Genomic DNA, 21,463 nt, shown 5'->3' on the forward strand with positions numbered 1-21,463 from the left:
TGACGCTGCTTCCAGTGAGGTCACACGAACCCCTTTGGGACGCCTCCCCGGGTGCCTCTCAGGCTTCTTCCCACTTGGCTCTTCAGCAGCATCATCACCGTGGACCACTTCCTCCTTCCACGGTATCTCTGTAGTGTCACGTTCTGCTGTCTTCTCTCTTATCTTGGGGGACCTTCTTCCCTTTCCCCTCCTCTGCTTCCTCCTCATCTACCACATATCTGGGTGCTGGGGTTCCTCGGCCTCTTCCTTCTTACTCACTCTTCTGGGCAATCACTTCTAGCCATGGCTTTGCTTACACTCATGCTGACTCCCCGGCTTTTATCTTCAACTCAAACTCCAGCCAACCTGATAACTGTATTGGTGTCTTGGAGTCCCTGTCAACCCAACGTGCCAGAACAGTAGTTCCTTCCCCCGCCAAAACCTGCTCTTCCTCTCAGTCATGGCACTACCATCCACCCCCATTATGCAAACCTTTGGTCATTCTTGACACCCTCTCCTGCGCCCCTCACCTCCAGTCCATCACCACATCCAGACTATTCTAATAATAAAATCTATCTCCAAACAGTGCCTTTCCTGCCATCTCCCCTGCCTCAGCACTGGTCCAAGCTCTCAGCTATCAACAGGCTCTTCACTGGTCTCCTCTCACTGTATTGCCTCCCCTGAGCCATTCTGTATCCTGCCATCATAGTGAGCTTTTAAAATCCCAAATGGTAAATTATCACATCATGCTAAAATTCCTTCCGGTAGCTTCCCATTGCACTTAGGATGAAACGTAAATTTCTTAGTATGTCCTGCAAGGCCCCACAGGACCTGCCTTCTGCCTGTCTCACTGGCATCAGTTCCATGTGCTTGACACTCAAACCACACCATCCTGCAGTTCCTTAAGTGGTGTAAGTTCTCTCCTGGCTCAGAGCCAGTCCTCTGCCTGGAAAGCCACCATCTCTCTACCACCACCACTTCCCTTGGTCTGGTCAGACCTTTCTCACCCTCCAGGACTCAGTTCAAAGTCACTTCCTAAGGACAGTTCCTCTAAAGCAGCCTAGTCTTTTATATATGGAGGGCCCTTCATGGCACTTCTTTGCTTAATGCCCGAGTCCTCCGTCCCATTCACCAGTGTGTCCCTAGTGCCTTGAATAGTGCCAGAGGCTGAGCAGACACTCTCAGATCTTTGTTATAATATAACAAAGAACACAGCCAGGACAGGGACTGGCTCCCAGATATCTGCTGCTCTGGAATGTTTTCAGGTCACCCAGAATCCTGGCTACCTACAGAGAGTTAATAATTTACTTTAAAATATTTATAATTTAGGGCTTCCCTGGTGGCGCAGTGGTTGAGAGTCCGCCTGCCGATGCAGGAGACACGGGTTCGTGCCCTGGTCCGGGAGGATCCCACATGCCACGGAGCAGCTGGGCCCATGAGCCATGGCCGCTGAGCCTGCGCGTCCAGAGCCTGTGCTCCTCAACAGGAGAGGCCGCAACGGTGAGAGGCCCACGTGCTGCAAAAAAAATAATAAAATAAAATAAAATAAAATATTTATAATTTAACGTTTGTAAGTCCTAATTAGAATTTAGTCTTAGGCAATTGATTTTTCTAAATGAAGAATTTTCTGGAAATCAGTTGAGAAATAAGTTATTGGCTATTTGCAGCTACATAAAGGTTGTCTCATGGCAGGGGATAGGAGAGACAAGTGGTTTAAGTGTCACATGACATCTTCCTATGTTGCCAGAGGCATTGGAAGCCCTCGCATTTGATGATAAACATCACAAGCCTTAAATGTCTATATGTGCCTCAGTGGTATGGTGAAAAGTACTCTCACACTCCTGTCAGAGGTGTTAGTATGTTTGCTCCTTTTGGAAAGCAGGTCGGCCATATCTGTTTAGAGCTTTATGTTGTACTCCTGGGACTCTAAATGGTGCCCAACTAACTTCTTAAATGGCCACCTTCCCCAAAGAGATCTTCCCTGGGCCACTCACTACCCTCGAGCCAGGTGCCCTTTCCTGGGGGCTTTTTGTAACACTTATCACATCTGTAATTACTTGTTCCACATCTGTCTCCCCTCCTAGGTTCTAAGCTCCTTGAGTGTAGGGTCAAGTACTTGCTTTATTTGTCTCTATATCCTTAGGACTAGCAGAGTGCCTTAAGCACATTTAGATAAATACTTGTTGAATAAAATGAATTGAGAAAGTCAGCCTAAATAGAAATAGATTGAACCCCCAATAACAATATTAACAGTTAAGCTTCCTGGAGAGAACAACGTGGCCTGACACTGTTTCATGTGCTTTGTGTTATGAAGCTGTCACAGCAGCCCTTGAGCTTCCTGCTCTCACAGATGGAAAACTGAGGCCTAGAGACATTAAATTAAGTTATTCAAAGTTAAGGTCAGCTGGTTAGTAGCTTGTTCATCAAAAGCTTATTTATAATACACAAAAATTGGAGAGAATCTCTATGTTATTTGAATAGAATATGCAGCAATTATTAGAATCTAGGTTTTCAAAAGGTGTGCAGTAACAGGAAGATGGGTGTCATATAATATTTACAGTGCCACTCGGTTCAATGGATCCTGCTGTGACAATGCTCTTTACCTGCTACATGGTCCCCATGCTTGGGTTGCGGAGTTATAGCTCTTTTCGTTCATACCAGGGTGTCAGGTGGGGCAGAGGTGGGCCAGACGTAGAAAGTGACATCTAGAGGATGCGAGTGTTTCAGAGAGAGAACTGGGTGAACAGGTCCTGAAGCAAGAGGGAGTGTGAGCCTTTGAAGAAGTGAGAGAAATTCAGTGTAGGGTTTAAGAGATGGGGCTGCAGAAGTAAGCAGAGGTCAAATCTGCTTACTTGAGAGAAGATCTTTGGGTTTTATCCTGAGGCAGCAGTGCCCCTGGTGATCACTGCAGGTATGGATGTGACAAGTTGGAGGTGTCAGTCTTGGCATCTGAGAAGGTCCAGGTATTTGTTTCGGTAGAATTGATACATTTGTTCTTTTTTTTTTTTTTTTTTTTTTTTTTTGCGGTACGCGGGCCTCTCACTGTTGTGGCCTCTCCCGTTGCGGGGCACAGGCTCCGGACGCGCAGGCTCAGTGGCCATGGCTCACGGACCCAGCCGCTCCGCGACATGTGGGATCCTCCCGGACCGGGGCACGAACCCGCGTCCCCTGCATCGGCAGGCAGACTCTCAACCACTGCGCCACCAGGGAAGCCCCCTACATTTGTTCTTTTGCTTAAAAAGTTGGCTGAAGATGTGAGGACTAAAGACTACATATGGAACATGGAAAATGAAAAGAATCCAAGATTTGAGGTCTGGGCCTTCTGACAGTTATTTTTCAGAGGCTGTAAGAAAATCTCTGCTTCCGCTAATTGTCATAAAGCTGCTATTTACCCCCTTTAAACTTGGTTGTTTGCTTTCTGTTTGAGACATCTGAGCCAATGCAATTATTTGCTTTAAAACAGCAGTCAGTTCTGTCCTCCTATTTCTGGAAAGTGTTAGTTCAGGCTAAAAGTTTCCAGCTATGGGAATGTAAATCTGGGGCTTTATAGCTTGGAGTGCCTTCTGTTCTAAGGCCCAAATGTGGCTAATGGGCTTTAGAGTGTCTTGGCCGTTTTATTTTTGTTTCATCGAGTGTAATCGCTGGAGCAGGAGTTTCACATCTTGAAGATAGAGGGGTTTTACAAAGAAAATGAGAAAATAATTGTCTTTTTTAGTATTTCTCTTGCTGACTGTTTCTCTTCTCACTATCTATACAAATGTGCTAGAGTGTGCAGTTCAAGAACTTCAGTTTTTCTCCTTCTGTCTTTTATCATTTATGAAATATCTGTTTACCTATGATTAATACCTCTGTCTACATATCAAATCAGCTGCAGAATTTGGGGAAAAAAACCAGATGGCTAGGCCCCTGTCCAAGACCAATTCAGAATCTCTGGGGGTGGTGCCAGGGCATCTGCAGTTTTCAAAAGTTCCCCTGGTGATTCTACTACAGGGTTATTATCTAGTGCTGCATTAACAAACCTCCTCAAAACTTAGTAGCTTTAAAAAGAATGATTTACTTCTCACAGTTGTGCCTTGGCTGAGTGCTCCTTCAGGGGGTCTTGCGTGGGATCACCCATGTAGCTGAATTAGATGAGGGCTGGCAGGGGCTGAGCGCAGCTAGGACACCTGCGCCCTGCTCTCCTCGTGGTATTTCATCCTGGGCTGGATCTGGGGCGGGTGTGGGGGCGTGTCTCATAATTGCTTGACCACTAGAATGAGGCTACAAGTTACGTCACCTGATTTCTGAGTCTAGACCTTAAGAAGCCTTTTGGCTTCCTCTTTTGCTCTCTTAGATCACTGCCAGGAGGCCTTCAAGCCCTAAAGAAAGTTTACCATTTTAGCTCTCTTCACAGTAGTTTGCTTAGTTGTAGTGTTTCCAGTAGGATCACAGACAGGAGGGGCCGGACAGCTAAGTACAAGATTTATCTCTGTCAACACCCACATTCATTCCTGCCTGTGTTTTCTAGATACATTCCTTCAGGCATATCAGATTGGAGAGTCTTCCTCATTTTTCTCTTTTAAAAGGTTCCATCATGGGCTTCCCTGGTGGCGCAGTGGTTGAGAGTCCGCCTGCCGATGCAGGGGACACGGGTTCGTGCCCCGGTCGGGGAAGATCCCACATGCCGCGGAGCGGCTGGGCCCGTGAGCCATGGCCGCTGAGTCTATGCGTCCAGAGCCTGTGCTCTGCAGCGGGAGAGGCCACAGCAGTTAGAGGCCCGCGTACCGCAAAAAAAAAAAAAAAAAAAAAGGTTTCATCAGCCTAGGAAACCTGATTTACTCATTCATTCACAAATAACGATCGAATGCCTATTATGTTCAAGGCCCCATGCTGGGAACACATCATTCTTCGTAAACAAGAGAACAGAGACCCTGATGTTTGTCATGGTTCTTATATTCTGTACAATGTATCCATTATATCTGTTGGCAGCAGAGGACATTAAACAATCAATTGAACAATTACTTAGTAGGTTTGAAGGATTCCAAAGGATTCATACTTCAGGGGGGCCACGAGGGACACTGAACCAGTCTAGGGAGATCAGGGAGATCTCTTTAGGAGGGGACATTTTCCTTCTTTTTTCCCAGCCTTCTCATATCTCTCTTTACCTTCACTAACCACCAGGATCATTATAATTTTTCACTTACAGGCTGCTAACGAACAGCTCATCAGGTGAAGAAAGATAGTGCTATCGACAGCCTCCGTCAATCCAAGACAAGAATTTTTCTAAAGGACAAGTCGCTTTCTTCTATTGGGCCAAAATTACAGAAAACTGTCTTTCACACTTCCACTTTAGCACCTTGCTCTTTGTGTTTTCAGCAACTCAAGCATCCCAACCTTGTCAACCTTATCGAAGTCTTCAGGAGGAAGCGGAAGCTTCACCTGGTGTTTGAATACTGTGACCACACGGTGCTCCACGAGCTGGACAGACACCAAAGAGGGTGAGTGACCTGTCGTTTACAAACAAAACACAGCAAAACACCCTAGGGTTTGCGAGGGAAAATGAGTTATGACCCTTTTTCACAGTAGGCAAAGGACAGCCATTGTCTGGCCAGGATACTCTGCTGCTGAGGGGTTACCAGAAATGTTGAGAAAGAAATCATAACTCATCATTTTCATGAAGAAAGCAGCAACTACATTATTCGGTTGAACTTGATTTCTTGGTATATTATCTCTGCATAAATGCTATGTCAGTCTCTAGGAAAGAAAAGGAGGGATATTAGTTATTCCGTGCCTGCCCAGGGAAGCATAAGGACTTGGAGGTTGAAAGGAAGAGTTCAAAGACAATGGCTAATAGGAAGTTTAAGGCTAAAACAAACGTGGTGTTTCATCTGAAGCAACCCAGGTATCTGGTCTGCTCTATTGGTCAGAACTTTTTTGGTTACAAATGACAAAAAAAACCCAACTGAAGCCGGGTGTAGATGAAAAAGGAAGTGGTGGTGGCTGTGATTGGAGAGGTGACTGTGGAGGTCCCGCTGATCTTACAACACATTTCTAGCACAGGTAACATCTTTGTGTGCAGCAGCAGGAGGCTCTGTGAGCAGGCAGAGCCTTTGTTTGAGAAACAAAAGGCAGGAGGGGGTGGGGGTGAGATCCCTTCCTCTGAAGGTCGCTCCTTGCCAGGGTGAGCAGAATGCAGGCTGGATTTTGGCTCCCACCCACTCCTCAGCTGGGTGTCTTTAAGGCTGAGTGCCTTAGGTGGGGCCGTTCTCCTCTCCCTCTCCCTCCCCCTTCCCCTCTCCCTCCCCCTTCCCCTCTCCCTCTCCCTCTCCCTCTCCCTCCCCATCTCCTCCCCCTCCCCCTCCCCTCCCCCTCCCCCTCCCCTCTGTGTTGGCTTCATTCTGCCTTGGAGTTGAGTCTCCTTTACAGGGTTGATTTTGGAGGGTATGTGTGTGTGCTGTGAGATGGAAGCAGTTAGGAAGGGAAAAGTGTGAACTAGAAAGCATTGCCACAGGCTTTTATCAACCTGTGTAGCCATTCTAGAAGAAAGGAAGTTCTAGAAGAAGGTAGCATCTGCATACAAGTCCAGTAGAAGACTGATTGGCTCAGCTCAGGTGATGCAGCTACCCCTGCAACCAGTCACTGTGCCAGAGGGAGAGGGTAGAATGATTAGAAGGCCCTGGGAGATATGATTCAAAGTGGGTCAATCAAAGAAGACCTCATGGAGGAGGTGACCTTTGACTTGCAAGGTGAGGAGACTCCAGAAAAGTCAAACAGGGAAGGATATCTCCTCTTCTCTGTCTTTTGCTGTGTTCCTGGGAGCCCAACTTTGGCTAAGGACGCTATGCAGAGTGCACTGGAGATCAGAATGATGGAACGACACCCCATCCTGGCTCACATTCGCACTCCAGTGGCTGGAGGCTGAGGTTCTTTCAACAAGGCTTTCAAGCCTTGGCCAAGAGCTTGCTCTGCCATGTGGTGGTGGTTATGTATGATCTGCCATGACCTCCAGGCAGATGGGATTAAAGTGGTTCATGGTTAGTTAGTGACCATGAAACAGGCTTTTCTTGTTAATTTACACAGCCAGAGAGAGCGAAGGGAACAGACACCTCCCTCCCTTCAGCAAGTCATTGATACAGAGAAATGATGTGTTCAAGGGAGAAGACATTGACTATGTTGATATTTGCTCTTCTGACAGCTTGCAAGTGACACTTCAGTTAAACCCACTAGTATAAGTTACTCATGCTATGTGGAACTAGGGGGTTGTTGCAGGGAGTTTGATTAATCATGTTAGACTGAGTCACTTAGAAATACTGATTAGTGGCGGGGTTGAAAGCAATTGGGAGTCAGTTCTTTTTTAGAGTATAGTTTAAGCAGAAGAATAAAAAGACAGGATGAGGAGTGATTAGAGTCTTGGAAGCAGATTTTTTTTAACTCCACTGGCTAAAATCTGTTATATATGTTCCAAAAAATGCTTTAATATAGAGGTGGGTTAGAGAAGGGTAAGACTGGTAGACACGTGTGTGGTTAAGTACAAGCAGCTTCATTTCCAAATGATACTGTGCCATAGTTTGTCAAATATAAGATTGATTTAAGGAACACTAATAACTGAGCAAGTTTGAAAAGTAAGATTTATTCTGTCAGATCATATGCATTTACTTTGAAGTTTAAGGATGTGTGTGTGTGTGTGTGTGTGTGTGTGTGTTAAAAATAAAAGATACTTTCCATTATCCTGATTATTTGGATTCTCCAATCTTTTAAATGCTATTTCAGAATTTTGCTTGTCATCATTAAGGAGTAAATGTCATTAACTCTGTCAACCAACGATTTTGAAATTCATAGGAAAACTTTGTTTCAATGTAGAGATCTACAAAATAAAGCTGTACTATAAAATAAAACTTTGTGAGTGTATTCCCACTAAATGTGGGTCAGCATCACCTGTATGACCTTTAGCAAGTTGCTTACAGGTGTCCTTACCTGTAAAAATGAGAGTTTAGTGCCAGGTAAAATTAAAGAGAACTTCCAGCTCTACAGTGTTATGAGTTGATGATCTAATACCTAGAGCTCAGAAGACTGCAGTTCTCTTTTAGTTTCATATGTGATCTGTTAGACAATATCAACAGAAGATAATGTGCTAATGCTGATGTTTTTCCTGCCTCGTGGCAGGTTGGTCCTCCCTGGGTTTGTACATTTACCCCAAGAACGTCCTGTGATCACTATATTTCTGGGTACAAATTTCTAAAATATAAAGTGGATCATGCCACTCCCCTACATAAGTCATTTAATAACTCCTCAGAGCTTACTGGTGTGGTAAAAACCCCTAGCATGGGATACAAGATCTCACTCACTCTGCAAGATCACCCCATTTCCCACCAGTTTCCAATCCCATGGAATCATTTGCATCCTAGGCTTTAGGACACCTGGGTTGCCCTACCTTCTGTACTCTGCCTGGCAAACTCCCGCTTGCCCTTGGATAGCTCAAAGATGACCTCCTTATGATCTCTACCTTAGGAGACTCGGGAGTTCCTTCCTCTGGTATACATTACATCTTCTGGAATTATTTATGTTTGCCCAGTAAACTGTAAAATCTTCAAGGGCAAGAGCTGTGCCTTCCTCATCTGTGTACCCCCAGTAGTTTTTAGCCTAATTCTTGGCACTTGGTATATTCTCAATACTTGTGGAGTGACTGAGTCAGCAAACTGATAAATTGATCCTTAAAGATGATTTTAAAGAAGAGTAATCATAACAGTGTTTTATTTTTCATTTAAAAATAGTTACTTGGATTAAAAATTTCTAAAACCTAATATTATCAAAGGAAATTATTAGTACACTGCTAGAGCAAACTGTCCAGAGGGCAATTTGGCAGTGGGTCTACTTCTGTTAATTTACCACAAGAAAATAATTGAGTATGTGTGTAAATATTTAGTTTAAAAAGTGTCTATTGTTAAAGTATTGTTTATAATTAAAAAATTGGAAACAACTGAAATGTCCAATGATAGAGGATTGGTTAAGTAAATTATAGTATGTCTTTACAATGGAATACAGTGGAGCTGCTAAGAATCATGCTTATAAGATAAACATTGACATAGAGAAATGTTCATGAGTGGTTGCAAAATGAAGAAAAAATGCTATAATAAAAAAACATATTTCACTTTCATAGAATTTACATATAGGTAGAAAATAAAGGAAAGTAATTAATATACACATTTTAATAGAGATTATCTCAGTGATTGTATAGATATTTTCCACTTTGTTTTTTTATATTTTCTCCATGTGCCATTTATTACTTTGGCAATGTTTTAATTATTAAAAATAATTCCTGCTAAATCAGACTCAAAGACTTATCTCTACTTTGAATCTGAAATTGTACTAATTTATCTCCTTGTAAGATGTTGGTAACTTCTTGAACTCGTTTGGAAGGCTCTTGGAGAAGATTCACATTCATACTGCTACTGACAAGCAAGTTTATGCCAGAATATATCCTGTTATAGTGGCATAAATACATGTCCATTATAATTCCCAGTGCTGTGTTCGTGTTGCTTATATTTGCTTTCAAACAAGCATATTCCTTATCTTCTGTGGGACTGAATAGGCCTTGTACTTATTATTCTATTAACTATTGGTCTCTCCTCTGTCAAAGTTTCATAAACAGCTGGTTTAGGTGTTCTCTCCTCATTTTTCTGCCCCTGTGTAAGTGCAGCCAGACACTTCACCCATTTTTTTCCTGTGCAGATTCCATTACCACTACATCCTCCTCTGACTCTCATATAGTTTGTTCAAAGAACATCTGGTGGGTAAAGGGCATTACTACAAGTTTTCAGTTTCTGACAATGGAATTCCAGAACTTTTCTGAAACTCTAAAAATCTCTGGGTTTTTTTTGCGGTACGCGGGCCTCTCACTGTTGTGGCCTCTCCCTTTGTGGAGCACAGGCTCCGGACGCGCAGGCTCAGCAGCCATGGCTCACGGGCCCAGCCGCTCCGCAGCATGTGGGATCTTCCCAGACTGGGGCACGAACCCGTGTCCCCTGCATTGGCAGGCGGCCTCTCAACCACTGTGCCACCAGGGAAGCCCTAAAAATCTCTTTTTTAAAGTGATGCATTGTTTGTTGTAAAAATGTCAAGCAACACAGAAACATATAGAAATAAAGTTTGAGAAATGGTTTTCTAATTATTTTTCTATGCATATATGTATTTAAAGAGATTGAAATCTACATACTGTTCATTTTTTAAGTGTGTTTGGGAGCTGTCTCCCTATTCATACATACATCTCTCCTTTTATATTTAAAAAATGGTATCGAGGGCTTCCCTGGTGGCGCAGTGGTTGAGAATCTGCCTGCCAATGCAGCAGACACGGGTTCGAGCCCTAGTCTGGGAAGATCCCACATGCCGCAGAGCAACTAGACCCGTGAGCCTCAACTACTGAGCCTGCGTGTCTAGAGCCTGTGCTCCAAAGCAAGAGAGGCCGTGATAGTGAGAGGCCCGCAGACCGTGATGAAGAGTGGTCCCCACTTGCCAGAACTAGAGAAAGCCTTCACACAGAAACGAAGACCCAACACAGCAAAAATAATAAAATAAAAATTAATAAACTCCCACCCCCAACATCTTAAAAAAAAACATGGTATCGAATTCCATGGTGCAAATATACCATGGTTTCTTTATTCAGCTCCCCCATTGATAAATATTTAGATTGTTTCTAGTTTTTCTCAAATAATAAGGCTACAGTAAACAATCACTTGCATAAATATTTCTATAGGATAAATTTCAAAGAACATATTATTTCTATAGGAGCTTGGCCAGCCCTTTCGTCCCCTTCTTTGTTGTAGCCTTGTGTAGAAATGAAGCTTGAATGGATGTTGATTGTTTGACGTCTTATAATGTGACAGATATTAGAGGAGCAGTGGTGGAAAGGACCGTTACTGTATTGAGAACCTGGGAAGAGATCCATGGTCTTTCTTTGTCATCTCTCTCGTCTCTCTTATTTCTGAAGACGTGTTTAAAATGCAGTTTGACCTGTTCACTTTCACACAGCGGTTGTTTAGGTTTCTCTCTGTTCATTTCAATTTTGTTATCAGGACATTAGGGTCATAGTCCATCCTTTCCAAAACTTGGAAGGAGAGACAGAAGTTTGCTTTCTGGGAGTTATTTTGTGAAACCAACACATTATGCATCAGGGCGGAGATATGCAAAGCATCTTTAAAGTGATGGGAGGCTGCTGGGCTGGTTAGATGTGACTGATTACATACATTTTATCGAAGGACAACAGCTTCCTAATTTGGAGACGGGTGCAATTAAACTGTCTCAGCATAAAGGCAATAACCAGTCAAACTGTACTTTCTCTCATTCCAACTCTTTGCTCACCAAACACCATTCTGATTAGAACTTGAGTTTCTCTATGGAATTGCCTACAACAAGAGCATAAGCTGGCACTCAGAATTTAAAGATGGATGGATAAATTAGCATTCTGGCTTTATATATCAGGCTAGTAAATTTGTGTAATGTTCACCTGCCCCTTTGAAATGGATACTGTCTTGGTGTGCTGACAAAACTAAGTAAGTGTCTGTATATGAAAACCTGAAGACCATTGTAAAAGGAGCCAGGCTGCTGGCTGCCCTTCCAGACGAAGCACCACATTCTCCGTGTTGCTGTGATGAAATGACTTTCCCCCCCAGTTCTGTTCTTCACTTAATATTTTCTCACATGCATTTCTCTCCACCACTCCCCCCCCTCCTGCCCTCCTCTCCTCTTGTCAGGCATACGGGATCTTAGTTCCCCAACCCGGGATCTAGCCTGCGCCCCCTACAGTGGAAGCACGGAGTCTTAACCACTGGACCGCCAGGGAGACCCCTCATGTGCATTTCTAAATATGTTGCAGTATAATTTTTAGATCTATTATTAACTATAAGATATTACATCGAGTTACATTACCATCTAACTGTTCCTCCATTGTTGAATACTGAGGCCATTTTCAGTGTCTTGTCTGATAAATGATTCTACTCTCAAAATCTTCCTACAAAAAGAAGAGTTTTCTTCTTTTGCACTTTTTCTTTAGAAGTTCTCAAAATGGGATTATCGGCTCATAGGGTTTGTCAAACCGAACCAATTCACCTTATCACCAATGATGTGAATTTATATATATTTTTTCCTTATAGTCATGCTACTTTGGTTTCTATTATTTAAATATTTGATCAATGAATTCCTTCAAACATATAAGGTAGAATTAATAGCAATCCTACACAAACTCTTTCAGAAAATATAGAAAGAAGAAATACTTTCCAAATCATATTGTGAGGCCACTATAACCTGATACCAAAACTAGATGAGGGCATTTCAAGGAAAGAAAATGACAGATGAATATCCCTTGTGAATTTAGGAGTAAAAAAACCTTAGCAAATTAAATCTAGCAATGTAACATAATAAAGAGTGATGTACTGCTATTTCTTGGTGTATTAATTTTTAGACATTTTTAGATGTTATCTACAGACTATTCTGATAGATGAGGATTTAGCTGTCTTACACCATTATTTCCTCTGCTTCCCCTTCTCCCCCCAAATAGTTACATTACAATTTTATTAATTCAGCATTCACTGTTCCCATTATTATGCCTATGTAAATATTACTTATAGCCGAGCATTTTACCATACTAGGGTTGCTTTTTGTATTTTTTCTGCAAATTATATTTGCCTTGCTTTTAAAATTTGCTTAGTATTCTACTGCTAACTTTTCCCACTCTTTTTAATAGTCTTTCAGTATACTTTTCCACAGGATAATCACATCAGGTAATCCATTAGTCCATTTTTTTGCCCCTTTGGTGATATCCTGCCTTTAGACCCCCATTCTCCTTCTGTTTGTCTTGTTGTTCTCCAAGCCCACTGACCAGCTATCCTCCTGGGACTTCCCTTTGCTGTCATCTTTTGAATCCCCTCTTGGAATTTCTCTATGGTTTGATTCACCACTTCCTGGATCTCCAGTCTTCCTCTTTCTGGGTTTGCTTATTTAGTGTGGCCAAGGATCTCTGTCTCTAGTTGGCTAAAATGATGGTACAGTCACACAGAAATCTAGACCACAGACATTTCTAATGATACCCCCTTACTCCTCCTTGGAGCCAAACACTTGGGAAGCTTTTATGTTCCTGGGGGTGAAACAAAGTCCCCAAAGCAGGCAGGAGGAGTGCCGCGAGGTCACACTGGTGGAGGACTCAGGAGTGTACTTCTCCTGCACCTCTTCCCACAAGTGGAAGATGGATTCCATTCCACTCTCCCTGGAGGGAGTACCTCTGTCAAAAGTTGGACCACAGCTCAGTGGGCTCCAGAGGGACAGCTGTAGCTCCCACCTGCTGTCACCAGGTCTTGTCTTGTACTTTTATTTTCCCAAAGATACTATAAGCTGCCTGAGGGTGAGATGATGTCTTATTATATTTAGATTGAGCTTCAGTGTCATTCTAGTCAGGTTTTAGGAGAGAGTGAAATAGATGGGTGTGTTTAATCCACCGTCTTAACCCAGAAGTCCTTTGAAGCACTTTTTTCAGTTGGCTTCAGTGACACTGTGTTCTCTTGAGTGTCATCTTAGTTCACTTGGTGTTCAACCCCAGTCTCTTGCTGGGTCCCCTTCCTCTTTCTGATCTCTACATGTTGCAGGGCCTCAGGGCTTGACCTTCTCTTCTTTTTTCTGGATTCATTCCTTAGGTGGCTTCATCCACTCCTAGGCCTGTAAATCCCATCATTATGCTTACGCTTCCCAAATTTATCCTTCTGGACCTTCCTTCTGAATTCAGAACCCCTTTCTCAGAGTCTTCCCTTGCATGGCTGAGAAGCATCTCACCCAGCCACCCTCCCTTCCCCTCCCCGAAACCGGCTTCTCCCCCAGCGTTCTCCACAGTGAAGGCCGCCACCATAAACCAGCAACTTAGGCTAATTACTTGGTGTCATTCCTTGATTTCTCTCTGAATCTCACATCCAATCTCTCAGAAAATCCTGAAGACTCTATTTTTAAAATATAGTCCAAATTGGGCCGCTTCTCATCACCTTAACCACTCTGTCAGATGTTGTCCTAAGCAGAAAAGCTTTCTGGAGCACGTGTATAAGACAGCACCCTTTGCAGCACAGCGCCCTCTGTACATACGTGTGTATCCAGTCCCAGTGAGGCGCCACAGAGTGGATTCTATTTTTCTTCCTTTCCATATCTGTAACTCCCTCCACCAACAGTGAAAAACCTGGCTCCTATCATCCTCAGCTAAAAAGGGTCTTAGAGATAGAATCTGAGGCCCTGGCATTCCAGAGCAAAAACAGAGTAATCAAGATGTGAAGTGAGGGACTTCCCTGGTGGTCCAGTGGGTGGGATTCCGTGCCCCCGATGCACTAGGTCCGGGTTTGATCCCTGGTCGGAGAACTAGATCCCTCATGCATGCGCAACTAAGAGTCTGCATGCCGCAACTAAGAAGTCTGCAAGCCGCAACTAAGAGGTCTGCATGCTGCAACTGAAAGATCATGCATGCCCAACGAGGATCCCACTTGCCGAAGCTGAGACCAGATCAGCCTAAATCAATCAATCAATCAATCAATCAATCAATAATCAAATATATATATTAAAAAAAAAGTGGAGTGAGTAGCTGACCCAAGACGACACTAGGTAGCTTGAACAGAATTTTTACGTTTGAAAACTGTGTAACAAGGTGCTTAGTGTTAGAGAAGCGCTAATGATACGCTATTATAATTTACTTTTAAATGCTCTTTTTGTGTAATTTCTTTGGGGAAATGTTCTTAGAGACTAAAATTGCCTGGTACTGAATAACCTTATCTTAATACTTAATTCATTACATAATCAACATATATTCTATTTTTTTCTGGGTAAAAAATGGAGGCTGGGGGAAAGCACATCCCCTGAAATGTCCTCTTCTTAGTTGTATTTTTCTAGGTCTTTCTAGACAGGTGAGATTTTCTGGCATCTGTACCTTTATGTCGCTAGAATAAGGAAGGGAATTTGGAGAAAAGCTGCTTCAACCCAGGAATGTCCCAGCTCTTCTTCATGGAAGTGGCCTCTTCATTTCCTCCACATTGTCCCACTGTTCCAGCTTCCCCTTATCTGCTTGAAAGGATTTCCTGAACATCTGGCCTGTGACAACAGTGGCCTCATAGCCCCTCCCGGAGGCTGGAAGTGACTTTTTTGGGTCACCTTGACACAAGTACTCCAGAGTTTCCTCCCTGGTGTACATATTAGTTCTGGCTGAGGATCACAACAACATTGTTTAATGTTTGATTTGTAAAAACAGTTAAGTCTAACTGGTGGGCGGGGGTCTTTGTAAATAAATGTACTCTCTCTGTAGTTCGTTTTGCTCATTGCCTAATATTTTTTTAAAAAAATGCTCTCAGAGCCGGTACCGTTTTCTGATTCACACAAAGGACCTACTGGGGCCACTGTTTGCCCTGGTTAGGTAAGCTTAGAGTCAGGGAGGAAGTGCTGGGAACGGTGGCATGAGGTTTAGATGCTGTAATAGAGGACAGGGCAGGGAGATGTGAACAGGATGCAGCCAGCTACCGGAGAGGAGCGGTGTGAGGAAAGAACCAAGATGCCTACGTGGGCGTCTACTTATTATGACCTTCTGTTGCCTGGTGTGCAATGTAAACCTCTTCCTTACCATCAGTAAAATCTTCATTACCTTAAAAACAAAAGTGCTGGGGCTTCCCTCGTGGCACAATGGTTGGGAGTCTGCCTGCCGATGCAGGGGTCACGGGTTCGATCCCTGGTCCGGGAAGATCCCACGTGCCATGAAGCCTAGAGGGGAGCCCACACGCAGCAACGAAGACCCAATGCAAGCATAAATAAATAAATTTTTTTTAAAAAGTGCTGCCTAGGGAATCTGAAGAAACCATGTGCCCACCTGTGGAAGATGAGTTCTGCTTCAAGGCCATCAGTTGGGGCAACTTGAAAAAATTAACAGCATCTTTCATGCTTGATATTTACTAATAACTTGCCATCAACAAAAACCTCCTTTTTTGTTACCTGCCTGGCAACTTGAGAGGGAGCTCAAGTTACCAGGCAGGTTCCCAGTGGTGCCACAGATGTTCCAGGTTGGTGGTCTTAAGCACTCATTGAAATCCCTGTGGGTCTTCCTGGTCTCTCCCTATAGATGTAGATGTTACATTGTTGTTACCTTGCTGTCCCTGGAATTCAGCAGTGTTCTGCATCACGTGTTCTCTACACTTTGGACCCCTGGAATGCCTGTCGCATGAGTTAGATGACTGTATGTGTGACCTAGGATTTTCCACTACTTAAGCCTGTCTTGGTTTGCTTTTTTCTTTTTTTGAGCTGAATTCCATGGCAACACTAAAGAATGTGTCTGTGTTGCTTTTTTTTTTTTTTAATAGGGTACCAGAACATCTTGTGAAGAGCATAACTTGGCAGACACTGCAAGCCGTAAATTTTTGCCATAAGCACAATGTAAGTCTCATGATCTCCCTCTAAAAACCAGAAGGCTGCCCTTAAGCTGAGGTGGAGCCTTTGTACAAAGTTTGTGTCATACTTTTGTGGATAGAATTTTTTACCCAAATTTTCGTAAGCCTGGTTGGGGTAAGTAGATGCTAAAAATGCCAACCTAGCTAGTCCTTCTTGTTCAGGTTTTATTAGAGATGCATTTTTATGATTTTAAGAAAGTAGTTATGTTTACGTTGCTTAGGAACTGTTCAGATTTAAGGTAGAATCCCATTCACTTGGAGTCTGTGTTGGTCTGGAACCCTCAAAATACTCTGAAATTGGGGAGAGGAACCCAGGTGGCTCATGCTTGTTGAGTGCAGTACATGGAGTCTCAAGTACAATGCACACATACTAGTGTCTGCATTGCTGAGATAGAGGTGCCAAGCCTGCAACAAAGCAGCCAGTGGAAGCCTCTAGCACTCCCAGCCACCGCGAGGCTGGCGGGAAGCACAGTGGACCGCTTCCCAGGTAGTGTGACTTCACAGATGCTGGGAAGCCTGCTGTTCCTTCCAATACAACACGGCCCAGTCTCTGTGCACAGAAGCCAGACTCCAACATCAGAGCTTCATTTTGGCCACAAGGGCAATTTACTGCACTATGTCATCCTGACAACAGCCAGGGTCCAGTTTCACTGGTGGGGCTGAATCCCCTTCCTCACGCTGTTCTAAATGTTTTTTTTTTTTTTTTCCTGAAGCTGCCTTCCCAGAGAAGCAAATATGAGAGTAGGCAGCACTTCTCCCTGCTGATCCTCCACCTAGCTCATGGCTACAATCCTTGTGCCAATGTGTGCAGAGCAGGGAGCGTGGACACCTTATAGGTACTGCGAGTGAGGGCTAGCAGTTTCCTGAGAGCAGGTTTTAGGATGGGGGAACAAGAGAGACTGCAGAAAGGCCCTGGTGGGGAAAAGCAGAGACACAAAGAACAAATACAACGCATACCACAGTTCCCTAGAGAGCCCCTGAAGCTGTCTGGCCACATGTGCATGGGGGGAGGGTTGTAGAAACTTGTAAAGAATTCCCAGAACCGAATAGGAGCACATTCTTGCTTACAAGTACTTCTGACCATCTGTCATCATGATATTCAGGGGTGTACCCATTTATAGTAATATTTGAAGCCAGTGGTAAAAAAAAAAGTGGAGATCTCAGGGCCATTAATTGCTGAGAATCAGATCGATTGTAATAAAATAATTCAGAAACTGTGTCCCCCCAGTTTTTCCAGAATAATAAATACCCATGGGGAAACACACTGTGGTCTCACCCTGAAGATCCTTTGGAGTGAGAACTAGTCCAGGCCCAAGAGGAAACTCTGTCATCTCTCCAGATTCTAGAGAGTCAAGAACATCCCAGGGTATCAGACGCAAGCCAGAGAGGGTCTCTCAGATTGCAGAAGGCTCCAACATTCTCCTCCAGAGAGGAAAACACTTGGAAGAAGGGAAGGTTATTAGGAACCTGAACAGTACTATGACCCCATGGTTGTTTTTGTGTAATTTTAATTAGGTTGTTGATTTGTTCCTTGCCAAAAAAATTGCTATTTAATGAGAAAATCATGTGAAGATTCTTAAACATTCTTCCAGCATCACCCTGTTAAGCAATGTCAGCTGTAGTTTGGAAACCACAGGTGATTTGTGTCTAAACTCTGGCATGGGGGCTACATCCCGTGGGGTGAAGGCACAGAAAGAAGGCTGGATGTGTGTGGGATGGAGCTGACATCTAGCGACTCCCCAGAGGGTGAGCACTGCCTGCTCTTATTTATCTGGTGGGGACGAATGTCAGAGCTGGAAGGGAGGTCTCTTGGCAAGCTGCTGCTTCCCGCCCGTCTCTTTCCCAGCTTATCTCAGTAGGCCCAGGGCTTGTCCTGTTTACCGGGTGGAATGTGTTCTGTTCTCAGTTAAACAACAGGATTGTGAATTCTGCTTAGGCACCAACTTGCAGCTCCTGCAGCCATGCTGCAGGCCTCACCCAGAGCCTTTTAACATTTTCCCTGTCACCTAAGGTAACCAGATTAAATACAGGACACCCAGTTAAATGTGAATTTCAGGTAAACAATCATAACACTTCAGTATAAATATGTCCCAAACATTGCGTGGGGCATACTTATACTAAAAAATTATTTGTTGTTTATCTGGCTACCCTACTTTCATTTTTCCTTTCATACTTGTTGGTCTTTAGGGGCCCTTCAGGAATTTGGGCTGACTCAGGCTATGACGGGTATGGTACTAGGTTTATTTTAGGCTGCTGTTTTGTAGTCTGTTTTCCAAAAGGCCAGTGAGAGGTTCAAACAATTTCTCAAATATTTGCTAAATATTCATATGTTTTATTTAGTCCATGTATTATAGTTGCTCCTTTTTAATCTGCTTTGGTTTGATGTTTGTGATTAGTGCATACACAGAGATGTAAAGCCAGAAAACATCCTCATCACAAAACATTCTGTGATTAAGCTTTGTGACTTTGGATTCGCTCGGCTTTTGAGTGAGTATTGAAGTTTTCTTCAGTTAAGTGTCAAAGCTGGAAAGATTTTTAATATGATAAAGAATCTAAATGCTATAGAAAGCTGGTTCCTATATATTTAGGGCATAAGCTTGCTATAAATTATATGTCTGCAGTTAATTGAAAACATGTAGATATACACTGGTTTAAAGTGTATGCTATCTGTAAATTTTACCACAGTCAAGTGCTTATTAAAAAGTATGTTACCATCCTGGTTTCTACCATGTTTTGCTAAAATAGTACTTTTTAGAGCTACTATTTTAGAAGAGTGGTTTTCAACCTCGGCTGTAGATTAGAATCATCTGGGAAACTATAAACTCTAACTATAAAAACTATACTGATACCCCTCCAGGGATTCTGGTTTAATTGGACGGGGTGGGGGGTGGTACCCAAACATCAGTAATTTAAAAAATACTGTATTCCAAGTGATTTTAATGTGCAACCAGTATTGTGAACCACTGATTTAGGGAAGCCACAGATGGAACACAAGCTTGGTTTCTCAGGTCTTCCCCCTCCTGGTTTTGATTCCTTGCTTGCACTGCTCTCTCTGTTTTCCATGTCCCATCACTGGCCAGCTGGACCGAGTGACTACTACACAGACTATGTGGCCACCAGGTGGTACCGCTCCCCAGAGCTGTTGGTGGGGGACATGCAGTACGGCCCCCCAGTAGATGTGTGGGCAATTGGCTGTGTCTTTGCTGAGCTGCTGTCAGGAGTGCCTCTGTGGCCCGGAAAATCAGATGTGGATCAGCTCTATCTGATTAGAAAAACCTTGGGTAAGTGCTGTTTCTGTCCTGCCTTTCGGAAACCGGATAGTTGTACCCATGTCAGTGCTGGGCAGAGCCAAGTTCCTGATCTCATCTAATGCCCTTTACGGTCACAAAGAGGGAAAGTCTCCATGAAATGGCTCCATGAAAGGTGTCCGGGTTTGTTTTAAGAAAAAGAATCAACAATTTTGAGTATGTTCTAATTGTCCAGAAAGACACAAGATTATCTCTTCAACATAGTTTGGATCAAGTTAAACTCCAAATAATGATGATAACAACAATTAAAACATACATTTCTATAAGGGCCTAGCAGTTTATAGAATGCTGTTGTGTTTCGCTTCATTTATTATGATGTGGTAATTCATTCTCTGGATATCCTTGACTCCGGCCTGTCAGGCTAGTTTGGATTATTCAGATGCTATTTGGAATATGCTCAACCTTCTAAGTGTCGGGAAGAAAACTTGGTTTCTCTTATGTCACCGTTCCTGTTTTACTTTCCCACCCCAAAGTCCTTTCCTTTGTTTCTACTCTTGGGGAATAGGGGGGAGGAGAAGAGGGGGAAGGAAGGGACAGATTGATTGACCCCTTCAGAAGTCAGGGAGTTGAGCTATGACTCCCAGTTTAAAGCAAACTTTTCTTCCTTGAAACTCATGTAGCATCTGCTGTTGCCATGTCTTGTCTTGTACTTGTGTCTTGTGCTTGCATCATTCCAAAGGTACTGTAAGCTGCCTGAGGCTGAGATCCTGTCTTTTATTTCTATTTATGCTCCACCAACATCTGCACAGAGTAGGCAGTAAATATTTGCTGGTAGCTTTTGTTGAGTGACATGTAAGTCACCTTGGAGCCCTGCCAGGGGCACTGAGCCTTCCTTTGCTGTGTTTTCCCAGCGATTTTAGGGCACTATGTCCATGTCCTACCCCCCAGCTGTCTGGTGGAAGAAGGTTATTAAGGTACAGACAATGTGCTCATGAGGAAGCTCACTGAGACTGGGACAAGGCATTAGAGAGCATATTTTGGCTGCTTGTCCAAAATGGGCAAGGACGGCAGTTTTTGGATTTGAGTGAAAGGTAAAGTTCTGAGACAAACTGGTAAATTTAGCCAACTTTATACCCTGAGGTCGGAACTTCAGCCCAGTCCAATAGCAGCGTTTCCGGGGCCCTGGCTGGCAGGCTTTCACTGTTCACTCTGCTCTGGGAAGTGGGCCTGGGTGTGCCAGGGGCGCCCTTCTGAGCACCTCCATCTGTTCTCGGAACAAAGTTTCTCTTCCGATGTCATATCCCTGGAATTTTACATGAGGGCGATTTTAGCTTATTTGGCTGAAATGTGGGCAGGTGAGCCTCACATAATCCCCCAGAATATAGAAATGCTCCTTCTGTTTTATTACTTCACATCTTAAGTGCTTCTAAACAGTACATAAAGTGGGATTTCCAAGTGATTGCTATTTGGTAAAACAAGTAAAGGTGGTTCCAATTTGGAAACATATTCCTGCTAGCTAGATCTTCCATGCTTTGTTTCCTCCCTCCCTCCTTCCCTTTCTCTGTTCCTTTCCTAACCCTAACCCTTCCTTTCTCAGATATTTATTGAGTGCTTGCTATGTGTCAGGCACTGTTCTAAGCGCTAGGCCAATACACTTTTATCTTGACCCATCAGTATTCAGTGAATACAATTTTGATTTGTGGTTGTTGCACTTTTGCTATTTTTAAAAATTTAATTTAATTAATTAATTTTTTTATGCAGCACGTTCTTATTACTTATCTATTTTATACATATTGGTGTATGTATAAATCT

General features: G+C 43.4%; 1 protein-coding gene across 4 annotated transcripts in view; it reads left to right on the forward strand.

The window, feature by feature from the left end:
• Window positions 1–21,463, forward strand: part of CDKL1 (cyclin dependent kinase like 1) — a 56,938-nt gene that overhangs the window by 26,309 nt on the left and 9,166 nt on the right. For all 4 annotated transcript variants that reach the window (XM_067028487.1, XM_067028485.1, XM_059057103.2 and 1 more), the window contains exons 3-6: window positions 5,335–5,456; window positions 16,317–16,389; window positions 18,800–18,890; window positions 19,484–19,684. In XM_067028487.1, the coding sequence (XP_066884588.1) occupies window positions 5,335–5,456; window positions 16,317–16,389; window positions 18,800–18,890; window positions 19,484–19,684 (487 nt within the window). The remainder of the gene's footprint in view (window positions 1–5,334; window positions 5,457–16,316; window positions 16,390–18,799; window positions 18,891–19,483; window positions 19,685–21,463) is intronic.

Source organism: Kogia breviceps, chromosome 3 (assembly GCF_026419965.1).
Source record: "Kogia breviceps isolate mKogBre1 chromosome 3, mKogBre1 haplotype 1, whole genome shotgun sequence".
Lineage (NCBI taxonomy): Eukaryota > Metazoa > Chordata > Mammalia > Artiodactyla > Physeteridae > Kogia > Kogia breviceps.